This window comes from Parambassis ranga, chromosome 9, assembly GCF_900634625.1.
Source record: "Parambassis ranga chromosome 9, fParRan2.1, whole genome shotgun sequence".
Taxonomy (NCBI): Eukaryota; Metazoa; Chordata; class Actinopteri; family Ambassidae; genus Parambassis; species Parambassis ranga.
In genome coordinates this window covers 10,413,033-10,435,437 of record NC_041030.1, presented here as the reverse complement: position 1 = coordinate 10,435,437, position 22,405 = coordinate 10,413,033, and the positions used below count along the sequence as shown (strand labels likewise).

Below are 22,405 nucleotides of genomic sequence, written 5' to 3'. Positions count from 1 at the left end.
AATCCCTCCTCCCCAGTCTAAAGTTTATATTGGTCTTAAAGACAGTGCTGCAAACAGAGTTTAGTGTTGACAAAAGGAAATTGCGTTAACTCCTCCGGACAGATAAAACACTGTGAGACGTGAAGGTGTTGTTTTGAAGGGTACATTTTGGCTCATCTGACTCCACCAGCATAAAGCACCACATGTAAACTAATACAAATTCCCACACAGTCACAGTTCACACACAGACAACAAGAGATGTCCAAATATATTATTAATATCATTATTATTATTATTATTATTATTATATAATTCTGCTAAAACATACAGTACAGTAAGTAAAAAAAAACACTGATATTTATTCTAAAGGATTAATGTAGCAATTTGGAGTCAGGTTGATAAACCCTTTAATATCTAATGTGAAAAAAATAACTTTAGGAAAAGAGTCTATATTCAGTAGGGGAATTTAAAGAAGAATGTCTTTTGTCGGGTTTGTTGCTTGTCTTAAGAAGGGCTGGTGAAGGGCTTGATAAGGCCAAGATCCATAGCTCTGACCAGGCACGCACGCGCCGCATCAATGGGCTCCTGCCTTTTGGGATTATCTTCTGCTTTGCCAATCACTGAGAGGATTTCCAGCATCTCACTCTCAATCAACTTCTTGGCCAGCTCGTTGTCATCTGAGTTGAGAATGTTGTACACAATCACAAGACCTCTGTGTTGGATCATAGGGTTGATGTGGAGACATAACCTCTGCAGGATCTCAAGCCACTGGGTCGTCTGTTAATAGAGATCAATTAGTGAGAATGGAGAGCAAGGAATTATGGGATGCACCTGGTGTGAAAACACCAAAATTTCTTTGTTGTACATACCACCACAGTCATTTTGGTGCAGAGTTTCTTCTGAGCAGAAGTGATCACAGCCAGGGCGCCAGCTGCAGCAATCTGAAGACTGTCATCATCTTCTCCACATAGCAACACCAGCAGCTTCAGCCTATCATTGCCATCTTCCAGGTACCGATCCTGGACCTAAAACACATCATCTTCATTTAGCCTGCTAGCTACAGTGTGCGGGTCTTATCTATGCGTCGTCATTTACACCTTACCTCTTTACACGACACAAGGTTGCACATGCATTCGGTGGCAGCCTGCCTAATCTGGTCATGCTCCTCAAACATATAGTTCTCAATGTCAGGCAAAGCCTTCTCCTTCACAATCTTCACTCTACAACACAGAAGAGGAGCACACAATAAGGCAAAGTAACAGTGAAGTGATTAAAACCCCAGTGATTAATAGGTCACCTTAATTTTTCACTGAAACCAGCGAAGTTGGTGAGGCCTTTCAGAGCTTCGTAGTTCTGCATCCCGTCTCTGTCTGTGTGCAGAAGGTTAACTAAAGGCCGCACCACCTCATACACCTGTCAACAATAAGTGAGTTTTGTAGAAGCCAGTTTTTATACTACATTAAAATAATGTATGTATTCTGCAACAAATAAGACAAAACTCAGAGCATGCAGAGAGAAAGGGAAACAAAGGAATTAAACAGAAGAATGCATTCCCAAACGGGTTAGCCTGACATAAAGAAAGCAGAGGGCTTTTGCATATCTTACCCTCTCACCAGGAAATGCGATTTCTGGATTTGAAATAGCTGCAATCTTAGCAAGGGCGTGGCTGGCTTTCACCTTTCCAGCCTCTGTCCCTTCCATGGCAAGTGGAATCAGAGCCTGTGGGTAGAAGGAAAAAACGTGTAAAGTTTGTTTTTGTCAGAACTTTGCTGTGACTTAACAAAGGTGTTAGCTTTCACATGTGCATTTATTTATAAAGCTCACCTTTCCTCCACCATGTGCAACAATAACACCACGATCTTTAGGATCCTCTGACAATGACAAGAAAACCCTGAAGGCAAAAATAAAAAAACACTTTCAGTTTCAAGAATCTTAGGGCAGATTAAAAAACAGACATTTGGAGTTATGGGATGACACGAATTACGTGTCAAAAATGAAAGAAGCTGACTCAACTTGAATCTCACTCAAAACACTTGAGTTAATGAAGGGAGATTCCAGTAAAAACGACTTCTACTTTATGCCTTGTGATCCTACCTTGCCAGCATTTCCTTGGTCTGGTCAGTCAAGATGGAGCTATCTGCTTTGACCATGACAGCAAGAGCTGACGTGACTCCAGCCTTGAGCAACCTTTTCACTCTTTTCTCAATAAAGTCTTTCTTGTCCTGAGGAGAACATATACAGCATGAGCATGAAGGTAAGAAAGAAAATGTAGCCAGCTTCCTGCTTTGTCTATGTGTCATTATACATTACACATGTGCTTTAACATTAGGGCACTAGTTCTTGAGTATTTACATTTAGGATACTCATGCTGATGATACCAGATTTTACTAAAGTAAGGTTTCTATAACCACTGGGATGTATGACTGACAGCCTGCTGTGCTGTGTCTCTTCTTTTGTTACCTTAGGGTGCTGCTCAGGCACATGTTGCTTTGAGAACTTGGCCAGCTGAACCAGCTCAGGTATGATTTCCTTCTTTTCATAGCTGTTGGTGCAGTTAACCAGGATGCAAGCAACTGCATATAAGATTGTTTTATCCTTAGACTAAAAAAAAACAAGAAAAGAGATTTAGGCTGGTTTATATTTAGATATACTGTAGGTTTAGTCTTGGTCTGTTAGACTCACCTTTGCTAATTCAAACATGGCTTTCATGGCAGGCTCATCCTCCACAAAGTCATCTTTTACATCAGCATCATTAGTCAGATAGGCAAGACCTTCAATAGCCCACTTCCTGGTTTTGGTATCAATCTGAGGATTACAGAGCCACCTGGATACATAAAAATAAGTAACTTTTAACAGGTTGCAGTGGAAAATGTTTCACACAGAAATGATTTATTCCAAAAATAGTTCACTCACTTTCTGCACTGTTTGGCCAGCTTTTCTGTGGAACCTTCCGCAAACTGCCTCATACTGTAATCATCACCTCCAGCCGAGCCCAGTTTACAGAGACCCTAGAGTGGGCATGGACATGATTAATATGCATACAGAGAGCAGAAGTAGCGTATTTTAACGTAACTGCTTTTGTGTGCACACTCACCACCAGAGATCGTATTTTAATCTTCTCGTTCTTGGTCTTCTTGTAGATGTCTTTGAGCAGTGACACGCCGTTGGTAATGATGAAGCTGGCACGGCTCATCTTCGAGGAGGAATGGATCAGCGCCTCTACAGCAACCATCTGATCCACCTCACGCTCAGAGCCGCACAGTGCCACCATCATCTCCATGATGCCCTGCCTTCCAACAAGGGCATTGCCCACATCGAAGGGACCCTGCAGCAGCCCTGAGATGGTGTTGATGGCGTGAATGGTCTTGTCCATGTTGTTGGGGTCAATTTTCGATCTGAGGAATAACAGTGAAGTATGAGAAAAATAAAAATGCATTGTCTTTTTTTTCACACTTGATGGATGAGGGGTTTGTATTTTATGGACATACTTGATGTATTCATCACAAACGTCCCTGAAGTTATCTCTTTCTGGATCACATGTGAGGTCGTCATAGAGCTTGCTGAGCAACACGCTAGCAATTAGCTGTGTGTTGTCTGTCAAAGGCAGCTGGTCAGGCAGTTCAGGAACCTGACCACAGACCTTGAGGATCTTCTTCAAACCTGGAGAACAAAAATCATGCAGTCAGGGAATGTTGGCTGCATATACAGACAGCAACTCAAACCCAAATAAGTGACCCGCTGTCTGACTCACCATGGTCAATGGTGAAGAGAGTCCTGCTGTAGTCTTTTTCTTTCCTGTTTTGGCGAGGTACATTCTTGGACAGAAGGTTCAACGCCTGGTCTCTGCCATGACCAGACACCTTGTTACTTGCAACCATCTCCAGCAGAGACAAAAGGATAGTTTTCAGCTCTTTAGTTGGATCTGCAGAGGCCGATTAAATAAGAGTTAAAATAAAGTGAGCATATTTATGATTTATTGCTGATGACTACTCTTTCTCTCACCCAAAACCAAGGCGGCTTCCTTCCCATATTCCCTTGTGTCTCCACCAGTGAGGGAGTCATTAATGCACTGGAAGAGGTTGCACGTTGCCAGGGCAATCTCTTCATTGTCAACAGCCATGATACTGCACATCTTATCAACACCCACCATATTAATAATGGCCATAGCCTGTTCAGGTAAAGTGAGGAAAAAAAATAACATGAGTATACAGTGTAATTTCTAGCATAGGCAGTCCATGATGAAACTGCATTATAGTGCCACTCTGTGGCAACTCACCCGAGCTTTGTGCCCTGTACACATTCCTGACAGAGTACGAACAGCCGCCAAGATCATTTCAGGTTTGCCTGTCTCTATCATGTTGAGCAACAGAGGCACTCCGTTATTCTGGAAGATTCTCTCAGCACCGGCATCCTCTCGTGACAACACAATCAAGTTGTTGGCAGCCTAGACAGCGAAGGAGATGTTGTTACAACCAGACAATTGAAAACAGGGGCACTATATTTGTAATAAAGACAAAAAATACCCACTTTCTCCCTCTTGTCCTTCTCCATTTCTTCATCAAGCAGAATTTCAAACATGTTCTGAACCCTTGAATCTGTGGAGAAGGTTGTTTTGAGCTGGGGAGACAAAAAAATACAAATGTAACTTAAACTTTGATGATTAGTTCAGTGGAGTCATAAAGCATTGTGTATGTGTGTGTGTGTTCATGCTGACCTTGGTCTGGATTTCTGCTCCCAGCCTGCGTAAAGTCTCCAAAAATGTCTTGTTCTTTGGTTCAAGTGTGGCACATCTCTGCACATCCTTGAAAGCCATGTCCAGTTTTCCAAGCTTCTCCAGAGCTTGGCATCGCCTGTATAAGGCTTTAAGGTCTGCTGCGTCAACATCAATTGCTATAAAAAAAAAATAGTAGAAAAAAGTCATAAAGAACTTGTGGCTATTAGTAACCTATTGTCTCTAAAGTCATGTTCCATTCTTTTTTAATTTATCACCTTTCGTTGCATCTGCTGCTGCATTGGCATAGTTTTCCTGTGAGAAAATAACAGGAACATTTAGCAAAAAGCTAACATATATAGCTATTTAACACACAGCGGTATGTGCTGGTACAAATAACCTTACCTTTTTTAAGTAGCATGCAGACCTGTTCCTGTGAATGACAGCGAGAATCTTTTTGTCCTTGCACACCTTGATGGCATTTGTGTAGCACTCAATGGCTTTGTCAATCTCTCCGGCCTGAAAGTATTTGTTTCCCTCATCTTTTAACTGGACCGGGTCTCCCATCTGGCAGAAAAAGGAATTATTGTGAGCTATTTGTGATACAATGACAGCATTATCAATTGTCAATCGAACATAGTATAATAACATTTCCGTCACATAAATGATTTTCAAGATTAAAAAACATTACAAACAAGCTAAATGTTATAACATATGTTGATGAGTTCAGAAGAGGAATAAAAAGAGTATTTTTTTTTTTAATTCTCACCATTTTCTGTTAGCTTGTCGTGCTGAGCAGAGTCTCCCTGTAGCAAATGGCCATGCACATGCTATCTCTAACTTTAAATGGCCTCCCCTCAGGCCTTATTTGGGCATGGTCTCGAACTCTTGCCTAGAGTCAGGCTTGAACAAATGCCCCTTTACCAAATGACAGACACTATCTCCTGCTGCACTGATAGCGTCCTTACCCCCAGCACCAGCTGCATATCTGAATGTCACTCAAAAAAAAAACAAAGTATTTTGTGGAAGCTGTACTGTACCTTTAGGTCTTTTGTGTCTTAATTCCTGCTTTTGGGGCGTGCGTTTCCTCTCCTCGTGTAGGTAATCTGGATCTCCAGTCACTAGTGTTCTCTCTACAAACTTTCTCTGTCTTGAGTAACCTTCCCCCACCAACCCCTCAATTTATATTTATAGTGGATCTCAATGAGGTGGGACAGGAACAAGGTGGACCATCTGTGTTTTGTGAAGGGTTCCTTCCACAATACGCCCAAAGCTCTGAGAACAGCTTTGTGCTAAAGGTCATTGTACATCATGACTACCTAAGCTACAGTGAACAAACGTTTTATTATAATAGCATAATTAACAGATTTATGAATAAAACATTTAGTTTTCAATCAGTAAATTATGTGAGAGTGACCCCCTCAGTGATGGTCTGCTCCTGATAAGGCCTATTTAGGGCACTGACAGCTGAGAACTCACTAGCAAATGCCTGATGTGGCAAGAGGGGGGTTTGTAAGTGTGTGTGTGTGTGTGTGTGTGTGTGTGGAGGTGGTGGGGTGGGTGACAGCTGTAGGACCACAGAGGGTCCTGGTAGCTTCTGGAAAGAGCTTGATCTCAAGCTTCATGAGGTTAAACAGTTGACTATGGTGGTTCGCGGAAAAAGGAGGGCCCCCAAAATTTCCAAAAGTAGTCTACACATCGATGTTTATGTCTTTATGTCTAATATGATGCTGTGTAGGTGTACTGCTAAGGTTCTTTTGGCTAAGTGAGTGATGAAAGAATGACATGAATTCACAAAGTAAGATAGTTTAACTGGTTTGTGTGATGTTGTTTCAAATGTAAATGATTTATTCAAACTGTCTCATCTTGTTTTAATAAATTATAACATTTTATGATTCATATTTTTTTCGCTTACCTTGCAGAGGTTGTAGATTACAGCTGAGAGATAATATTGCAGCATTCATTTATTGAATTTTTTAGTGACTTCCTGAGTTCATTTTGTTTCATTGTTCTGTTTTACTGGCTTAATTTGCATTCACTTGACCTGGTTTTAAAACATTCTTGTGCTACACAGCATGTGCCCTTATATGTGTGTATTTCTAAACATAAGGCTTACAAATCATGGAATAAACTTTATGCAACTTTGTTTAAGTGCAATAAAAAACAAAATTGAACAGTCTAAATGGCTACACTGTATCTGTCTGTAGATCTTCAGAGCCTTACCGCCACCATGTGGAATGATCCATCCACTACAGTCCAGGGGGACACTAAGCATGGCACTATGCAGTGGTAGTGTGTATTAGCATTCAGAAACTGTATTTAAATAAAAAGTAAAAAAAATACCACACAGAAAACACATTTCATATTAACATGTGAATGATTCTCAGTCATCCAGATCCATTTTCACTCAACTGGATTCCAGATTTTACTTGCCCTATGCCTAAATTCATAAGATAAATATCAACAAAATCGATTTGTACATCATCAGGCCTAAATCAGAATCAGAATTCTTCTATTTATAGTATATAGTAAATAGTAGTAGTAAAAGTGACTAGAAAAGCATTTCCTGAAGAAAATGCAAGTTTGATTGCCGCAGCTGAAGCATTGCTTTGAATGCTGATGTGAACGATTGCTCTGAATTGCTGGAGAATCTGCATTCTGAACTTAATTTGCTGAAACACAGTTTCATCAGAAAGATGAAGCTCTTATTTGGAAAAGTAGAAAATGTTTTAATATTATGAACATATGAAAGAGAAACAGCCGAAGACAAGAACAGTATGAAGTCATGACCTTAAAGAATAGCCTGTGAATATACCATATGAAAGGTCTGAGGCTGGAATAATACCATAAGACTATAAGAAGCTCAGGCTGTGTGATTTGAATGTGGAAAAGTAGTATACAGCTGAAGGATGATCAATATGACAGATATAATGCTTAAAGTCTGATAAAGACTACAAATATGGCTGCTTTGTATGCTTCTAGTGTGTCAGCCTGTCACCATGGTAATGGCCCTGCCTGCCTGCCTGCATCCATGGTGGCGAGTTAGAAAATATGGCAGCTCTGCTTCTCTGTTTTTGGTTTTACATTATGTCTTAATGGAGGAATGACCGGCACTCTCCCCAAACAGCTGGCTGGTTGAATATTTTTAATATTATAATATTTGTAATTATTATTGAAGGAATGTCCTGAATGAGCTGAATCTTTTGAATAACAATAGTTTGATTGCCTAGCAACGGCAATCAAACTAAATATAGTAAATGTATCCGTCCCTTCAACCAGATTAGTCGGCTCACTTACATAGAGTTTTTTTCAACTTTTATTTTGAAAATACCGGCCGGAAATACTTTGCTATTCTTGGTAGCTACGTAATGCTACCTCATTCTGTTGCCTGCATCTTCCTCCCAAACCAAAGACTGCCAAGAGGCTGCATTTACCCGCCTTATGATAAGTCTCCAGTCCTGTATTTGTTTATTTTTTAGTGATGTAGAATGGCGTCTGATTTTGGGAAGATTGTCGTTGGTACTTATGTGGAGATAAAGCGCAGTGATGGTGAGTTTCACCCTGTCCGTTCGTTTTGTGTAAGTTCTTAAGGATCTTTGTTGCTGCGGTTCTGTTGAATATAGCAACCGTTGTTCTCGCTGCAGAGCGTAACGTTCGCGTTAGCTGCAGGAAAACGTTAATATTAGCTGTCAGGGCGGAGAGTTCCAGCATGGCCTAAGCCTTTGAATGAGCGCTTACCTTTGTTAGCAAGCTCCTATGCGAATTATAGACATATTTCTCTTTGTCTCTAAATTCATATTGTTAGATAACATCAAATGAGTCCAGTAGGAAACCGAAGCTGACTGACACGTTGACTTTACTACCACAACACCACAAATAAATTATACTTTCAGTGAATTGAATCTTAATTTTAGCCCTGCTAGCTAAATTGCTATCCAAGCTAGCTTAGCTAACTAACGTTTGTTTGATAGAGGCATTAGCTTGTGATTAGCTAAGGGGGCTAACGTTAGCAACTGCCGCCCGGCTTTCTTACAGCAGTAACGTTAGGGTGAAACCTAACCACGGCCCATTTGGCTAACGAGTTGTGTTCTCGTTTCCTTTCTGATGTGCACAATTTAATTTCTTCTAGGTTAATAAATATTTAATGATACAGAGACATTATTATAAACTGTACAAAATCATTGACCCATGATATTTTATAACTACACATATTGCCGACGTTAGACATTGATAACACATATCCCAATATTGATAGACAGACATATCCCAAAATCTTTGTAACCACAATGGCTTTGTAGATGTAGATCAAAGACAGTGATAAGATTGCAGAAGCTTTCTTGTATGAGATGACTCTGTGTCAAGGGAATCCAATTTCAGATAATGTAACCTTATGTCAAGAGAAGGCTCGAAGACACGAAGAAAATAAACTGTAATATATCAAACGTCTCTGTTAGCCCTGTGCCTATTATAGAAGTCCTGCATTATGTAGCTTTAGTAGCTCAGGAAGAAATGGGATTACTGTACACTCACTTTAGCTTCAGTTTGTTTTTAAAGATTAACAGATGAGTAGACGGGGACAGAGAGTGGCTGTTTGTTGTATGACTACTCTCTATGTGAATGTCAGCTTTATTCTGCCTGCCCTGTGTTTTTGTTGAACATTGCTTCAGGGCTAAGCAGCCGACGATGAAAAGTTTGTCATTCCCACTGGCCCTGCCAGGACAAGAACTACATCCAGTGATAATGTTTAGCAATTAATCCCTAAACAAATAATCCATTCAACAGACCATTTGAAAATGAAATGTTGAAAGCCAGCAGCAAGGCTGTGTTTTTCACTATTGTACTTGTTGTTATTGATGATTTTGTCCTTCCCTCTCATCATCTGATTCTTTTAACTATACATCCCTCAGCGTCAAGAGATCATAGGTAAGATGTGAACTAAATGCACAGCAGGTCCAGAGAGGAAAGCTGTTCTGTCTGTGAGTTTTATTGCTTGTTGGGGTTGTATCCAGAGCAGGGATTGCCCTCTCTCAGGGGGTTGGTGGCGAGGCTGGTTCAAATTCAAGCCAGATTCAGGCCATTAGCCACCACCCCATCTGTTGCAGCCAGCTCCCTCAATACTGCCAGGACTCTCACTTACCTCACATTTTTTTCTCCATTTCATAGTAATTCCTGTTAGAAAACAATATTGAGATGGTGAAACTGAAGCTCTGAAGGCTTTGTTTGTTTCTAAGGCTTAGCAGTGCTTGTAGCACCCCCTTTTAAGCCCCTTTAGCTACTGGGAGGTGTCAGCTTCCCCATTCGCTCATTCACTATAAAAGTGGGACATTGTCGATGGTGCTTTCAGTTACAGATTATTAGCATATCAACTGTTGTAAGACAAGCCAGTGTGTGAGACATAGCATTCCAGTTTATCGTTTAGAAATATGTTTAACTGAGGAATATGCAGGCAGCCTGTAAAACTTACTGATGTCTGGAGGAAATATAAACGGTCCCCTCATCCACAAGGTCAGACTGTACAGCTACACAATATTGCATCTGGATCCTCCAGATATACAGTGTCAGCTACAGCACATATGCTGTGCCCTTGAACAGTGTGAAGGCTCCGTATCTACGGTTGAAAGATTAATGATGAAGTAATTAATCGGTTAACAATGGTCAAATAAATTAGGTATTGATTTAAGTCACCTATCTCTTACAAACAGCAAATTGTCAGGGATCTTTGTTGCTGCGGTTCTGTTGGGACTGTGGATTAATTAAATCAGAAATAAAATAAACAAATTTATGCTTGTCATATTATGAAATCCTGGGTTTTTGGAAGTTATTCCTTTTCCTATTGTTAAAAGAAAAGATAAATAAGAAGACTTGGGAATGGTGTGGAGCTAGATTTTTGTGTCCTCTGGTCTCTAGGCCTCTGGCTCTAACAGGTTAGACAGGCCCCAATGTCTGTTGTTTTGTGTAGTACTGCATCCTCCATTTCAGTTTATGTAGTACCTTGCTTTACTTGTGCACACCACCCTAAAGCCTATTATTGACGGGCTTTATCATCATTCTTTAAAAAAAGCCTATCAGGTTTCATCACTGTCATATTTTAACTAAACTTAAAATCTTAAACGTTACATTTTGTAAAACATCATTTGCTCAAACTGTTTATTTTTCTGTCAAAAACTAACATGTGGAACTCTCTCCCTGTTAATATAAAGATTAAGACACAAAATCCTGGCTCACACAGCAACAGCAGTGTAGTCAGGATCAGAAATGGAAATACTTTATTAATCCCAGGGGGAAATTGTTTGATGTTTAAACATGTAACCATGTTTAAATTGATTCTATTCTATTCTATATTTTATTGGTAGTCTATTTTATCATGTATATATCTTTCTTAACTTATCCTTTGCTGTCTGTATCTGCTGTTGCAAAAATGCAATTTCCCCATTGTGGGACTAATAAAGGTTTCTTAATCTTAATTACAAATTGTGTGTGTATGTGTATGTGTGTCTGTATACAGCAGACTGTTTATTATATCTGTTCTTATCAAATAGGCTATAAATATATAAATTATGCATTTTATAATAAAATTATTTTGCCAGTGACATTGTAGGATGAGTCACTATGTCACTGTTTTTTGCAACCCATGGTGGTAAAGTGTGGTAAAGTGCTGTCAACATAAGTGTGCCACTGTGTGTTGGTAGATGATGCAACAAACTTGCTTAGCAAAGTTGGGAAGAAACTAATCACAAAATGTATGTTAGTCAAGTTTATTGTTGTAATGTGAGTTCTTAAACATTTTGAATGAGATGCAGTGAAAATGGACATACAGTACCTGTTGTTAGCAATGTGTGTACTTGATGTCAGCCACAGAGAGAGCAGGTCAGAGGAAAGAGTGAAAGGAGACTAAAACCTGTCTAAATACTGTTTCTGTAGCCATTAATTCATCCATCTCTATATAAAGATAGAGCGGTGATTTGGAGCCTTTTATAGCACTGTCATTGTAAATCCTCTGAGTGCTGCAGTCACTACTTTCAGTACCCCTTAACGTGAGATGTGACACCATGTGCCACGTGTCTGTTGGTGTCTTGTTGCCTTTCAGTGTTGTATTATGTAAGCTCTTAATCATTTTAGCTGCTTGCCGCAAGCAGACTATTTGGTAGGTTGTGGTATAGGTAGCTCTGAGATATAATATATAGAAGAGTAGTATGTCTAGTATTGTCTATTTAGTTGCAGAGACTGGGAGAATTAATGCCAAGGTGCACTGAGGCAGTTGGCCTGCAGTGAACAATCAAATATATTATCCATCAATTATTAATTTGTTTCAAAATGTTGCAAATACTGCTGATGTGAACTGAGTGTTGCTGTAATATTTCATTCACTTTAATGGTTTAAATCCCACCACAAATGCAATTAGTTTACACAAAATGTTTGCCTGGACATTTTTTCTGTGTTTCCTGTATTTTTGTGTGAAAACATTGTGTAGTAATTTGTAAATGAATTAAGAGGTTAACAGTTGAGCACCGAATGCGTCTTTGCTTGCTTGTGCGCTTTGCGTCTTTGAATAATAGATACAGGAACACTGTTCCCCTGGACAGTTGTGGGAATTTACAGCATGCAGTTGAATCTACATTGGCAAAGATGGGAGGGCTGAACAGGCTTCTTTACTGCTGTTATTATTATACTGCAGTCAGAGGGGTGGACAGGAGCACACAAGCTAGCAGCAGCTGTGCTTGTCTCTATTGTCTGTGATTCTGTTAACTGGTCATTATCAAACCTCATGGTCAGAGGCTATTGCCTTTCTTTTAGCATTATGAAACTTAATGGATTTTATTCCCCCAAACATGGTCTAAGCTAATATTAAAATAAAATACAAAGTATGGTAATTATTAGTGTGTGTACACCCATTATTATTATTTTTACTTAATTAACAAAAAATATTGCCATCATTGTTACCTGGGTGTTTGTTCCTAAATGCATCCTGGTCATAATAGGCACAGCCTCTCTTCGGTGATGTTCTACCAATTTGATGTTGACTTTCCTTACAGGACGTATACACCAGGCAATGGTGACCTCACTGAATGAGGACAACGAGAGCGTCACTGTGGAGTGGATAGAAAACGGAGATACAAAAGGGAAAGAGGTAAAACCACCATTTACTGCCATTTATTGCCCCTCAAAGCACCACTACCAGCAGCAGCATGTGCTTTTATGTTTCTCTACAATAAATAATACATCTAAAGGCAATCTGGAGCTGCTGTGATTACGCAACTAGACTGCGTGTCTGATGGTCCCACCAGATATCAACTTCTATACACTGATGTGAATGAGCTTACACACTCTGTCCCACTATATGTAGATTCAGTGTTGTGTTCTAGGGCTGGAAACAAAATAATTACATGAACAAATCTTCTTAACTAGCAATGATAAAGAGATGAGTGGTTCCTCTTCTGTATTTGAGGCAGCTTTCATCCACAGCATCATCCTGTTGAACTACAGCAATTAGCTTGTTAAAACATCTATAGCCAAAACATGGAGAGCAAAAAAACATGTCTAAGTCTGATGTTTGTTTAACTACAATGGTTGTTGAGGAGAGTATTACAATTTGCTACTGTCTGCCCTTCAGCCTTGTTTACATTTAAACAGAGCTCTACTATGCTTTAGAAATCACATGCAGTGCTCATGTTGACAACCCTGTGAGTTTTGCCAAGTTTAACAGCATTGAATCTTTGATTCATGATAAATATCAATGTTAAAGTGGAACTTTGAACATTTATCTGGATGGCAGATTGGCAAGTATGTAATTGACATAACACTGCTACTCTTTTTGGACAGATTGACTTGGAGAGCATATTTGCACTTAATCCAGATGTGGCTCCAGATGAGGAGATTGCACCTAGTCCAGAGACACCACCCCCTCCTACACCTGCATGTGTGAAGGTCAACAAAATTGCAAAGGTAAGTGCTCTCATGAAGTTCTTTGTCAGGTAGATATTATGTAAGCATGATCTTTTTATAAGGGTGTGTAAAATGCTAATACGTCATTTTAAGTACACCATGTGTAGAGCACATCAGTTAGGGTTGGAATAGTAATAAAAAGTATTCATTGTCACTGGGTAAGGTACAGTAAAAACAGTTAAATAAAAAAGTGTGTTTTTTTATTGGTTGCACCAAAACTCACAATTCTGTAATAGACCAATAGAGAGATACTTTGAATGCATGCTTTCAAGTGGATCCAAAACTTGTAGGAATCTTTTTAATTCAACACACGGGTGACTAAGGTTTCAATAGTTTGAATACACAATACTCGCACACTCCTTACACGTGTGTATACATGCAGTGTTACAGTGTCATCTCAGACATAGTAGTACCAAAAGAGGCCTCTGTAATCAGCACTAATCTGACTCAATCTATTTCTGTATGTCATGGATTAATATTTGCCACTTATCGATTCTGGCGATTAGTGCCTCGTCATGATGACGCATTTTTGTGTGCGACGTACTCTCACCAGTGGTATTCAGTTAAATGATGCGGAGCAGCACGTTCCTAACAGAAGTTTAACGTCTGTCACGATAAACCGGAGCACGAAGAAAGCACAACGAGGCCACAACGCCGGCTACAGCTGTAGTATATAGTGCCGCGACATGCATTAGGTGAAGCAGGGAGTGTTGAGTTTTTTTCGTATCAAAAGAATGAATTCCGATCTTTATTTACGGACTCCACAGCAAAATAGGAAAACATTACAACAGTGAAGTCTCGTCCAGCAGATATTGGAAAGAATTCCACTCCGAGAATCTGCAATACGTTTAGTCATTGTGCTCCTTACGACCAAACTAAGCTCTGGAAGAACGTAATGCAGGTTGATTTGCACAGACACACATTTAAATGTGAAATTTTTGTTTGTTTTTTCTGCTGCTGTTCTACATTATGAGTGAAAACATGCACTAGTCTGTGACATATTCCAGTCACAGGTTCATTTGCACAGACACATTTTTTTTAAAAATTGAAATAATCACTGATGTGACTTTTCTGAACTTATTTATCCTGTTTAATTTTAATGTTTATATGCACTGCTTTGTGACCTTAAGATAAGAACATTTAAAGTTACTTTAAATGTTTGCTTCATTATTATTTTGAAGCAGTTTGTGCATTGTGCATCTGTTATCAATACATATTTCAAACATGGCTGGTTGGTGACTAATCACTACTTAACAGCTTAACCTGTTAGAATGAAGTAGCTTGACTGATGATTTGTCAGAATCATTTTAGAACAATGTGGCGATTTAAAGTCAAAAACATGTAAGTGCAATTGTCATCAATTAATCGTCAAATTGATCGTTATTGGCTAAATGCCACAATTAAACGTGATTAATTTTTTTGCCAGTATCGCTCAACCCTAATTTCTATGTGAAGAGTATTCACAGGAAGCAAACTTGAAAGCAAAGGGCAAACAAATGGCAACTAACCAAGTCTCTAACTGAAGCTTTTTTTTCTTTTTATTCTTCTTGTAGAACCGACGGACGATAGCGCCCGCTAAGAATGATACTCCATCCAGGGATAATAGAGGTTTGTTCTACGCAGGGCTTGTGAACTAAAAATCCATTAATCAAAATTGATTACAAAGAAAACTCTTCGCTTTCACTGAGTTTGTGTTGAAAAGACCCATTTTAAACTTGTTATGTCACAAGCTGCAGAGATCAGCATACATAAGTATATTAAAAAAAACACATAAATGAATTTTTTAGGTAGGTCAGGGCTCCAATACTTCAAGTTGTCTTTGTCTTATTTATTGTCGTCTTTTTTTTTTTTTAAAGCAATTCCAACTCGGGCCAGACCACCACAGCCTCAACAGCCAGAGCCTGCTCCACCCCCTCCAGCCCAGCCGCCTGCACAGCCCACCCAGGCTCAGACACAACAGCAACTACAAAATGGTAACATGATCTTAATAATTATGTGCCTTTATCAAACTATAAGCCATAAGGATGTGCAAGCATTTGGCTAAAATAACCAAAATAATATTATTTGTTTGAAATAATTAGTCGAAACTGTTAAATCTCAATAATCAGCTTTCTGTAGTAGTAAACCTATTAAAATTGCTTAATATTTTATGTTTTTATTGATCACATTTTTATCACAGAATCCCCACATCAGCTGATATCCAGAAAGGAGTTTGGACAGCTTTGTATGTATCATCTGCTTGTTACCCCTACCCTCGGTGCTTTAATATGGTGATTTTAATAGAGTTCCCAATAGAAGCTGAGAGTCCTCTAGTCTCACAAGAAGATTGTAAATGTCTGCCAGATACTATTCAGAGCTGTGGTGTGGAGATGAGGCAGTGCAAGCACAATCCATCCAGCAGACAGGCTTTCTGGGTATTAGACCAAAAAAAAACACGTTGTGTCCTGATGTTCGTGCTGTGCTGCCTTTTCCCCGTCAGATTTCTGCTGAGTCACACACAGAGTACACACACAGAAAAGCCTGCGGTATTCTGTGTTACTTTTCTAGGTACAGACAACAAGAATAACCTTTTTCTTTACCCTACATTCCTTCAAAGTGCCCGCTGTCATCCGATGAGCTCAGAGGAGAAGGATGGAAATGCCTTGTTCCCCTTCTTCACCCCTAAGCTCTCAATCCGCTGCCTGTGATACTGAATAAAGTAGTGGCGGTGCTGCATTCTCTTACACTTTCTTGTCCTGGTACTGACCCAGCTCATCTTCTCCTACCAGATTAAAGCAGATTATTAATCTCTCTAATAGTCTGGATTCTCAAGGAATGGAGCCAGCACGAGGCCAGGACTGTATTATAGGGCTTCGGCCAGGCTTTACAGCGGGAAGCTGGTGCTGCAGCAGCGAGCCAGGGTTAATCTGGGGTTTTGTGATCGCTGCAAGGAATCAGAAGTGGCTTTTACTCACACATTTGCTAACTTGTGTTCTTTAATTGTGATTACTAAGAGTTTGTGATTGACTGAAAAAACACTAATCTCTGTGTGTGCTGTGTTGGGAGCTTTGGAATAGCCTTTTGTTTGATTGATTCTTTATTGACGATCGTTTGAAACTGTAATTTCAATCAGACTTGACTAATTCTTGTAACACAAGGCCTCATTCAGTGTGTATTAGAGGAAATGGATAGAAGGATAGAAACGGCTTTTGAACACACTGTAAAGGCCTTTTGTTGGGCATGCAGGAGACACTGAGTGCCAGCCTCTGCAGCCTGCTCTATGGTTGCATTATCACTGTTCTGCTTTGTTGGAAATAGCCCAAGGTTTCCTTCTGTTTGAAGGGAAAATAAGAGAAAAAAAAGACAGCTGGAGGAAACAAAAACAGCAAGTAAAAGAAACAGACTTGCAAGAAAATGAGAGGAGAGCAGGCCTTTTTATAGAGAGTGTATTCTGTGAAAGAGAGAAGACTTATGGTTTCTTTTTCCTTAATGGCAGCGAGGAGGAAGTCAAACTGTGTGAAGGAGGTAGAAAAACTGCAGGAGAAAAGAGAAAGACGCCGACTTCAGCAACAGGAGCTCAGGGAGAAGAGAGCTCAGGTAGATCAATAGTATTTCACATTTTACTTTGAATGTAACAGTTTCAGTTTATTGAATCTTAATAGGGTTTTAATTCTTTGCCATTTTTTAGGAGGTGGATACAACCGTCCCCAACTATGAGATCTTGAATATGATCCGAGATTTCCGAGCCAGTCTTGACTACCGGCCCCTGACCACAGCTGACACGGTGAGTACATTTTCCTTCTTTCCTGATTGTTAGGCGTTGAGTTTCAGCAGCAATATAACAAAATGACCTTCCTGTTGCACTGTCCAGATTGAAGAGCACAGAATATGTGTTTGTGTGAGGAAACGTCCACTCAACAAAAAAGGTACTTTTTTACATGTGCTTTTGTACTGTCATACACTCTTGTTATAAGAGAATCTTAGCAAGCAAAGCGTAGTGTCATATTGAAGTATGTCTGTCTGAGAGAATTACAAAATGGTTCAATTCCCTTTTGTGGTTCAGTTTAATAAAATATACTTTGTATATTTAAACTGTCTTTGTTCTGCTGTGTGTTCCAGAGTTGTCCATGAAGGATTTGGATGTGATCACCATTCCCAGTAAGGATGTGGTGATGGTTCATGAACCTAAACAGAAAGTGGACCTGACCCGCTACCTGGAGAACCAGACCTTCCGCTTTGACTATGCCTTCGATGAAAGCACTGCCAATGAGATGGTTTACAGGTTGGTGACAGCAGGTTGTCAACAAACTGGGCAACTAGAATAATGTGTCACAGGTTGTTTGTATTCATATATTGCCTTAGTTATATAAGTGTTGGTGACTTACATAACTGAGAGTGTTCTCTGTTTTATCCTGCAGGTTTACTGCCAGACCTCTAGTGGAGACCATTTTTGAGCGGGGCATGGCTACCTGCTTTGCCTATGGGCAAACGGGCAGTGGGAAAACACATGTAAGAAACGATCAATGCCATGGTTCAGAGTTAATACAATTTAGAGTTTTGTTCTGTTTTATCACCCTTCAATATAAATGAAAAGTACAGTTTAAATCTGTTTTGTGCTATGTGTTTTAGACTATGGGTGGAGATTTCTCTGGGAAAAACCAAGACTGTTCTAAAGGAATTTATGCATTAGCTGGTAAGTAATAAATAAATAGTTTGGTTGTATAATAAAGTGTGATTTGCTACAGTAGGATTTAAACATTTCTCAACTGTTTTTTGCAGCTCGGGATGTATTTCTCATGTTGAAGAAACCCAACTACAAGAAGTTAGATTTACAAGTGTATGCTACCTTCTTTGAAATCTACAGTGGAAAGGCAAGTGATGTCTAAACTTTTTTTTTAATTTGAATTTTTTTAATAAAACAGAAATTTATAGTGATTGTTCTTTGTGTGTCCTGATAGGTGTTTGACCTGCTGAATCGTAAAGCTAAGCTGCGGGTACTAGAGGACGGGAAACAGCAAGTGCAGGTAGTGGGGCTCCAAGAGAAGGAAGTGAAGTGTACAGAGGATGTCCTGAAACTCATTGAAGTGGGAAACAGCTGCAGGTACAACAACAGAAACTTTGTCAGTCAGATTGTTTACCGGTTCAGTCTTGTCATGTATTCACCTTTGTTTGTTCATCTTTCTTTGTAGGACATCAGGGCAGACGTCAGCCAACGCTCACTCGTCTCGCAGCCATGCTGTTTTCCAGATCATTGTGCGGAGGAAGGGTAAGATGCATGGGAAGTTCTCCCTCATTGACCTCGCGGGGAATGAGAGGGGTGCTGATACATCAAGTGCCGACCGCCAGACTCGTCTGGAGGGTGCTGAGATCAACAAAAGCCTGCTGGCCCTAAAGGTATGTGAGCAGCCAAGTCCCAGGTGGTGGCTGCCACTTGTATGCTATTTTCTTTGTAAAAAAAATATCCAGATTTGTCACATCAGGCGTCTCCTTTTCTTTGTTTAAGGAGTGTATCAGAGCTCTTGGTCGTAACAAGCCGCACACTCCATTTAGAGCCAGTAAGCTCACCCAGGTCCTGAGGGACTCCTTCATTGGAGAAAATTCACGCACATGCATGGTCAGTGTTTTGTGTTGTTTTGTGTTTTAATAAATAATCTGTGCCCATGTTGTCACAGTTCTTCCAAGGTCAGTCTGAATGTTCTTCTCTATCTAACAGATTGCAACCATTTCTCCTGGTATGACATCCTGTGAAAATACACTCAACACTTTACGTTACGCTAACAGGTATGTGGACCCACTGCAGTGATGAGGACAGTGAAGTTATTGCCCATTAGGATGTTATACCTCCTTTACTTCCTCCAGTGGCCTTAGTATAGATTGAAATTAGCTGTACCAATACTGTGCCAGTTCTCATTAGTTCTGACTCTCTTGTATGCCCTCTCACTCCTCTTTTTTTCCTGCTTTCTGTCCTTCTTGTCTCCTACTCTTTGCTCCTCTGCACGCTGGTGCGGCTGTGTAGAGTGAAGGAGTTTGGGATTAGTCCGTCAGACATCCCCTTCTCCCAGGGCGGTCAGGGAAGTCGCCCTGATCACTCGCCCACCAACACGTTTGAGTATGATGACTTTGCTGCTACCTCTCCCAGCAGGTCAAGCACTCCCTAAAGCACAGCATGTACACACACACATGGTCTCACACATATTGCATGTGCATTATAACACACATCCATGAGCTAGGTTTCAGCAGCTTTCATTCACTTCATCTGCCGCTCACTGGGGAAGACTGCCTGTCTTTTCCTTCCTTCATCTGCATGCTGTGACACATTTCATGCTCCCTATCCCTGCTTTGACTCACCTTTGGCTTACCTGTAAACAAAACCTTTCACCTAAGAAAACTTGTTGTCTGTCCATGAGGGTGTGTCTTTCATTTGATCTGAGGTGACGCCCAGATGTCGGGGAAAAGTGTAAAAGCTGACAAGTCAAACTGAAAACTTGACATTAGGAGTTTGGCAAATAAAAAATGATGCGCCATTGTTTGAACCTATTCCCAGCAGGTAATCTCGCTCACTATGCTGGTCTTATTAATTAGAGCTGTGCCTACAGCTAGGGTACAATCCAGTAATCCCAAAGCAACTCTGTGATGCCTCATTATACTCAAGCTCTGACCATACAGACTCCAGTTGGCACAATAACTGACATCAGATTGACATGTCACCTTTCCCCATGCATGACATCACTCCTGTCATGATAATTCCATCCTGTGAAAACTGTGAACTCCATATCCCTTCAATCGATCAGCAGCCATGTTAAAAAGAGACCAAATGTGTTTGTCCTTAGGGTGAAGGAATTGACTGTTGACCCCAACCAAGTGATGGAAGGAGGGCGACCGAATATCCATGCTGTCAACCAGCTGGATCTTTTAGACGAGGAGTGGCTGAGCATGTCGCCACAGAGAGATGACCTCAAACTGCTCTGTGAGCAAAATGTAAGTACAGGAGCGCTGTAAACCAACTCTACTGCAACTGCTCTGTTTGTGTGGTTCATCTGAACCTTGTTGCGCACCATAAAAAGAGATCTGCCTGCTTATGCAACACCAACAATCACCCTTTCTTCTTTGACAACTTAGAAAGAGAGTATGCTAAAACAAAAAAGGTAAATATTGAGCCAAAACATTACACTAAATGTTAAAGGAATAGCACACTTTTACTGCATTATTTCAGCAATTTGTTGCAACATGTCCTCTGCAAACTGTATAGACAGATTTTTAGGACCTGAAGGTTATACCCAGAGATCATAAAACAATATCATGTACATTACTGTGTTCCATGCGTCTTCTAGGAGGAGGAAGTGTCTCCCCAGCTCTTCACCTTCCATGAGGCAGTGTCTCAGTTAGTAGAGATGGAGGAGCAGGTCCTTGAGGATCACAGGGCTGTTTTCCAGGTCAGAACACAGAAATAACCACCACCCTTTTTCATGTCCACATACACAAGTGTGTCTATACCATGTTTGATGAAGGTTGAAAAAGTGTATTATTTGAGCAGGAGTCTATCCGTTGGCTGGAAGATGAGAAGGTGCTGCTAGAGATGACAGAGGAGGTGGACTATGATGTGGAGTCTTACGCCACACAGCTGGAGCAGATCTTGGACCAGAAGATAGATATCCTCACTGAGCTCCGAGGTATGAGACTCTGGTCAAACTGATACCTTTTTATATTTATTTTCAGCAGGTAATCAGCTGTACACCTAATGACTTTTGTCCTTCTTTGACAGATAAAGTGAAGTCATTCCGTTCAGCACTCCAGGAGGAGGAGCAAGCCAGTAAGCAGATCAACCCCAAAAGGCCACGTGCTCTCTAATAAGAGGTTCAGGTGGCATACAGAAACATAACCACTACATGTTTGGCACAACTTGAGCTGTCGCTAACAGCTGTGAAATCCTGAATGAGAGGACTGTTTAATTTACCAACAGGTTCAACAGATAGCATTTGTTATGATCCCTCTCCTAATAAAACTGGCTCCACACTCTCTATGGTCTTCTTAGAAAACTTGAAGGAAAATAGTTTTACCCTTCCACTTTTGTTTTTGTTGTTTTGTTTGTTTAGTTTCCTCTTCCTAAATTATTTTTCTTTTATACTCGTTTGTACTTCTTTGAACAGAATATTTTTGACCTGGTTTATGAAGAAATTCTTCACGTTACAAAGTTTACCACACAAAACCAGTTGCTCTGGCTGACATTTCTGCATGTGCACTCTGAGATAGCTTTAGGTACAACTACTGTTTCATGCTTTGGAATCCTCAGTTGGCAGTGTAAAAAAAAAAATCCCATTTTATTGTGAGCTCTCTTTTACCTTTCAGCTCAGAGTTTTTACCAGTATGGGAGAAGCCTTTAAACTAACCTGTGCTTCTTTTGTGTTCCTCTCCTTGTGTCCCTCCAGAAGTTTTTACATGTAGTTTGCTTCAGTTTGTGCCATGTCATTCTATGTGGCAACTGACTTTAAAAAAAATCTCACTGTAAAACATGTTTTCCACCCATTTAATGCTTTGTTATAAAAATGAAACTAGAAAAACTTATTAAAACTATTAATAAATGTATAGTAAAGACCATTGACCTACCATTGGTTACATTGCTCAGTGTTTGCACCGGATGTAATGCTGGATGAAGTAATAAACATTTGTGTTTCATTTGAATGACTTTGTGACAATGGGTTACAGATAGCGTCGATATCTTTGCCCTTGTTATAGTTTCACTTAATATGCCAAAATTGGTACTTATGTGACAAGTCATTACCTTTCATATTAGGT

General features: G+C 40.0%; 2 protein-coding genes across 5 annotated transcripts; one reads left to right on the top strand and one right to left on the bottom strand.

Moving 5' to 3' along the window:
- Positions 1 to 126: 126 nt before the first annotated feature.
- unc45b (unc-45 myosin chaperone B) lies at positions 127 to 5,857 on the bottom strand. The gene is made up of 20 exons (XM_028413152.1): positions 5,731 to 5,857; positions 5,096 to 5,257; positions 4,969 to 5,005; positions 4,694 to 4,869; positions 4,507 to 4,596; positions 4,256 to 4,423; positions 3,982 to 4,147; positions 3,731 to 3,901; positions 3,468 to 3,639; positions 3,074 to 3,374; positions 2,893 to 2,987; positions 2,662 to 2,803; positions 2,440 to 2,580; positions 2,074 to 2,201; positions 1,804 to 1,870; positions 1,585 to 1,698; positions 1,277 to 1,392; positions 1,082 to 1,199; positions 849 to 1,004; positions 127 to 756 (listed from the first exon to the last, which is right to left on the bottom strand). The coding sequence occupies exons 2-20, from the start codon at positions 5,255 to 5,257 to the stop codon at positions 484 to 486; spliced, it is 2,793 nt and encodes a 930-aa protein (XP_028268953.1). The 5' UTR covers positions 5,731 to 5,857; the 3' UTR covers positions 127 to 483.
- A 2,195-nt stretch (positions 5,858 to 8,052) lies between these two features.
- Positions 8,053 to 22,291, top strand: kif2a (kinesin family member 2a). Of its 4 annotated transcripts, XM_028413153.1 has the most exons (22): positions 8,053 to 8,239; positions 12,724 to 12,818; positions 13,511 to 13,633; positions 15,187 to 15,241; positions 15,490 to 15,606; positions 15,813 to 15,857; positions 17,109 to 17,209; positions 17,301 to 17,396; positions 17,484 to 17,538; positions 17,732 to 17,894; positions 18,031 to 18,121; positions 18,242 to 18,305; positions 18,392 to 18,483; positions 18,571 to 18,713; positions 18,802 to 19,006; positions 19,116 to 19,226; positions 19,326 to 19,393; positions 19,629 to 19,754; positions 20,443 to 20,590; positions 20,944 to 21,045; positions 21,147 to 21,282; positions 21,375 to 22,291. In XM_028413153.1, the coding sequence occupies exons 1-22, from the start codon at positions 8,179 to 8,181 to the stop codon at positions 21,458 to 21,460; spliced, it is 2,283 nt and encodes a 760-aa protein (XP_028268954.1). In that variant the 5' UTR covers positions 8,053 to 8,178; the 3' UTR covers positions 21,461 to 22,291. The 4 variants fall into 4 exon arrangements, with proteins under 4 accessions (XP_028268954.1, XP_028268955.1, XP_028268956.1 ...); XM_028413154.1 differs by lacking the exon at positions 15,813 to 15,857; XM_028413155.1 differs by lacking the exon at positions 19,629 to 19,754.
- The last annotated feature ends 114 nt before the right edge of the window (positions 22,292 to 22,405 follow it).

What these genes read in the sequence shown, in the direction of transcription:
- kif2a (XM_028413153.1), top strand. Translation starts at nt 8,179, where the DNA reads ATGGCGTCTGATTTTGGGAAGATTGTCGTTGGTACTTATGTGGAGATA. An exon ending in GGAGATAAAGCGCAGTGATG is followed by an intron (nt 8,240 to 12,723) that starts GTGAGTTTCACC and finishes CTTTCCTTACAG; the next exon opens with GACGTATACACCAGGCAATG. An exon ending in ACGTCCACTCAACAAAAAAG is followed by an intron (nt 17,539 to 17,731) that starts GTACTTTTTTAC and finishes TGTGTGTTCCAG; the next exon opens with AGTTGTCCATGAAGGATTTG.
- unc45b (XM_028413152.1), bottom strand. Translation starts at nt 5,257, where the DNA reads ATGGGAGACCCGGTCCAGTTAAAAGATGAGGGAAACAAATACTTTCAG. An exon ending in TTAAAATACGATCTCTGGTG is followed by an intron (nt 2,988 to 3,073) that starts GTGAGTGTGCAC and finishes TGCCCACTCTAG; the next exon opens with GGTCTCTGTAAACTGGGCTC. An exon ending in CTGGCCAAACAGTGCAGAAA is followed by an intron (nt 2,804 to 2,892) that starts GTGAGTGAACTA and finishes TTATGTATCCAG; the next exon opens with GTGGCTCTGTAATCCTCAGA.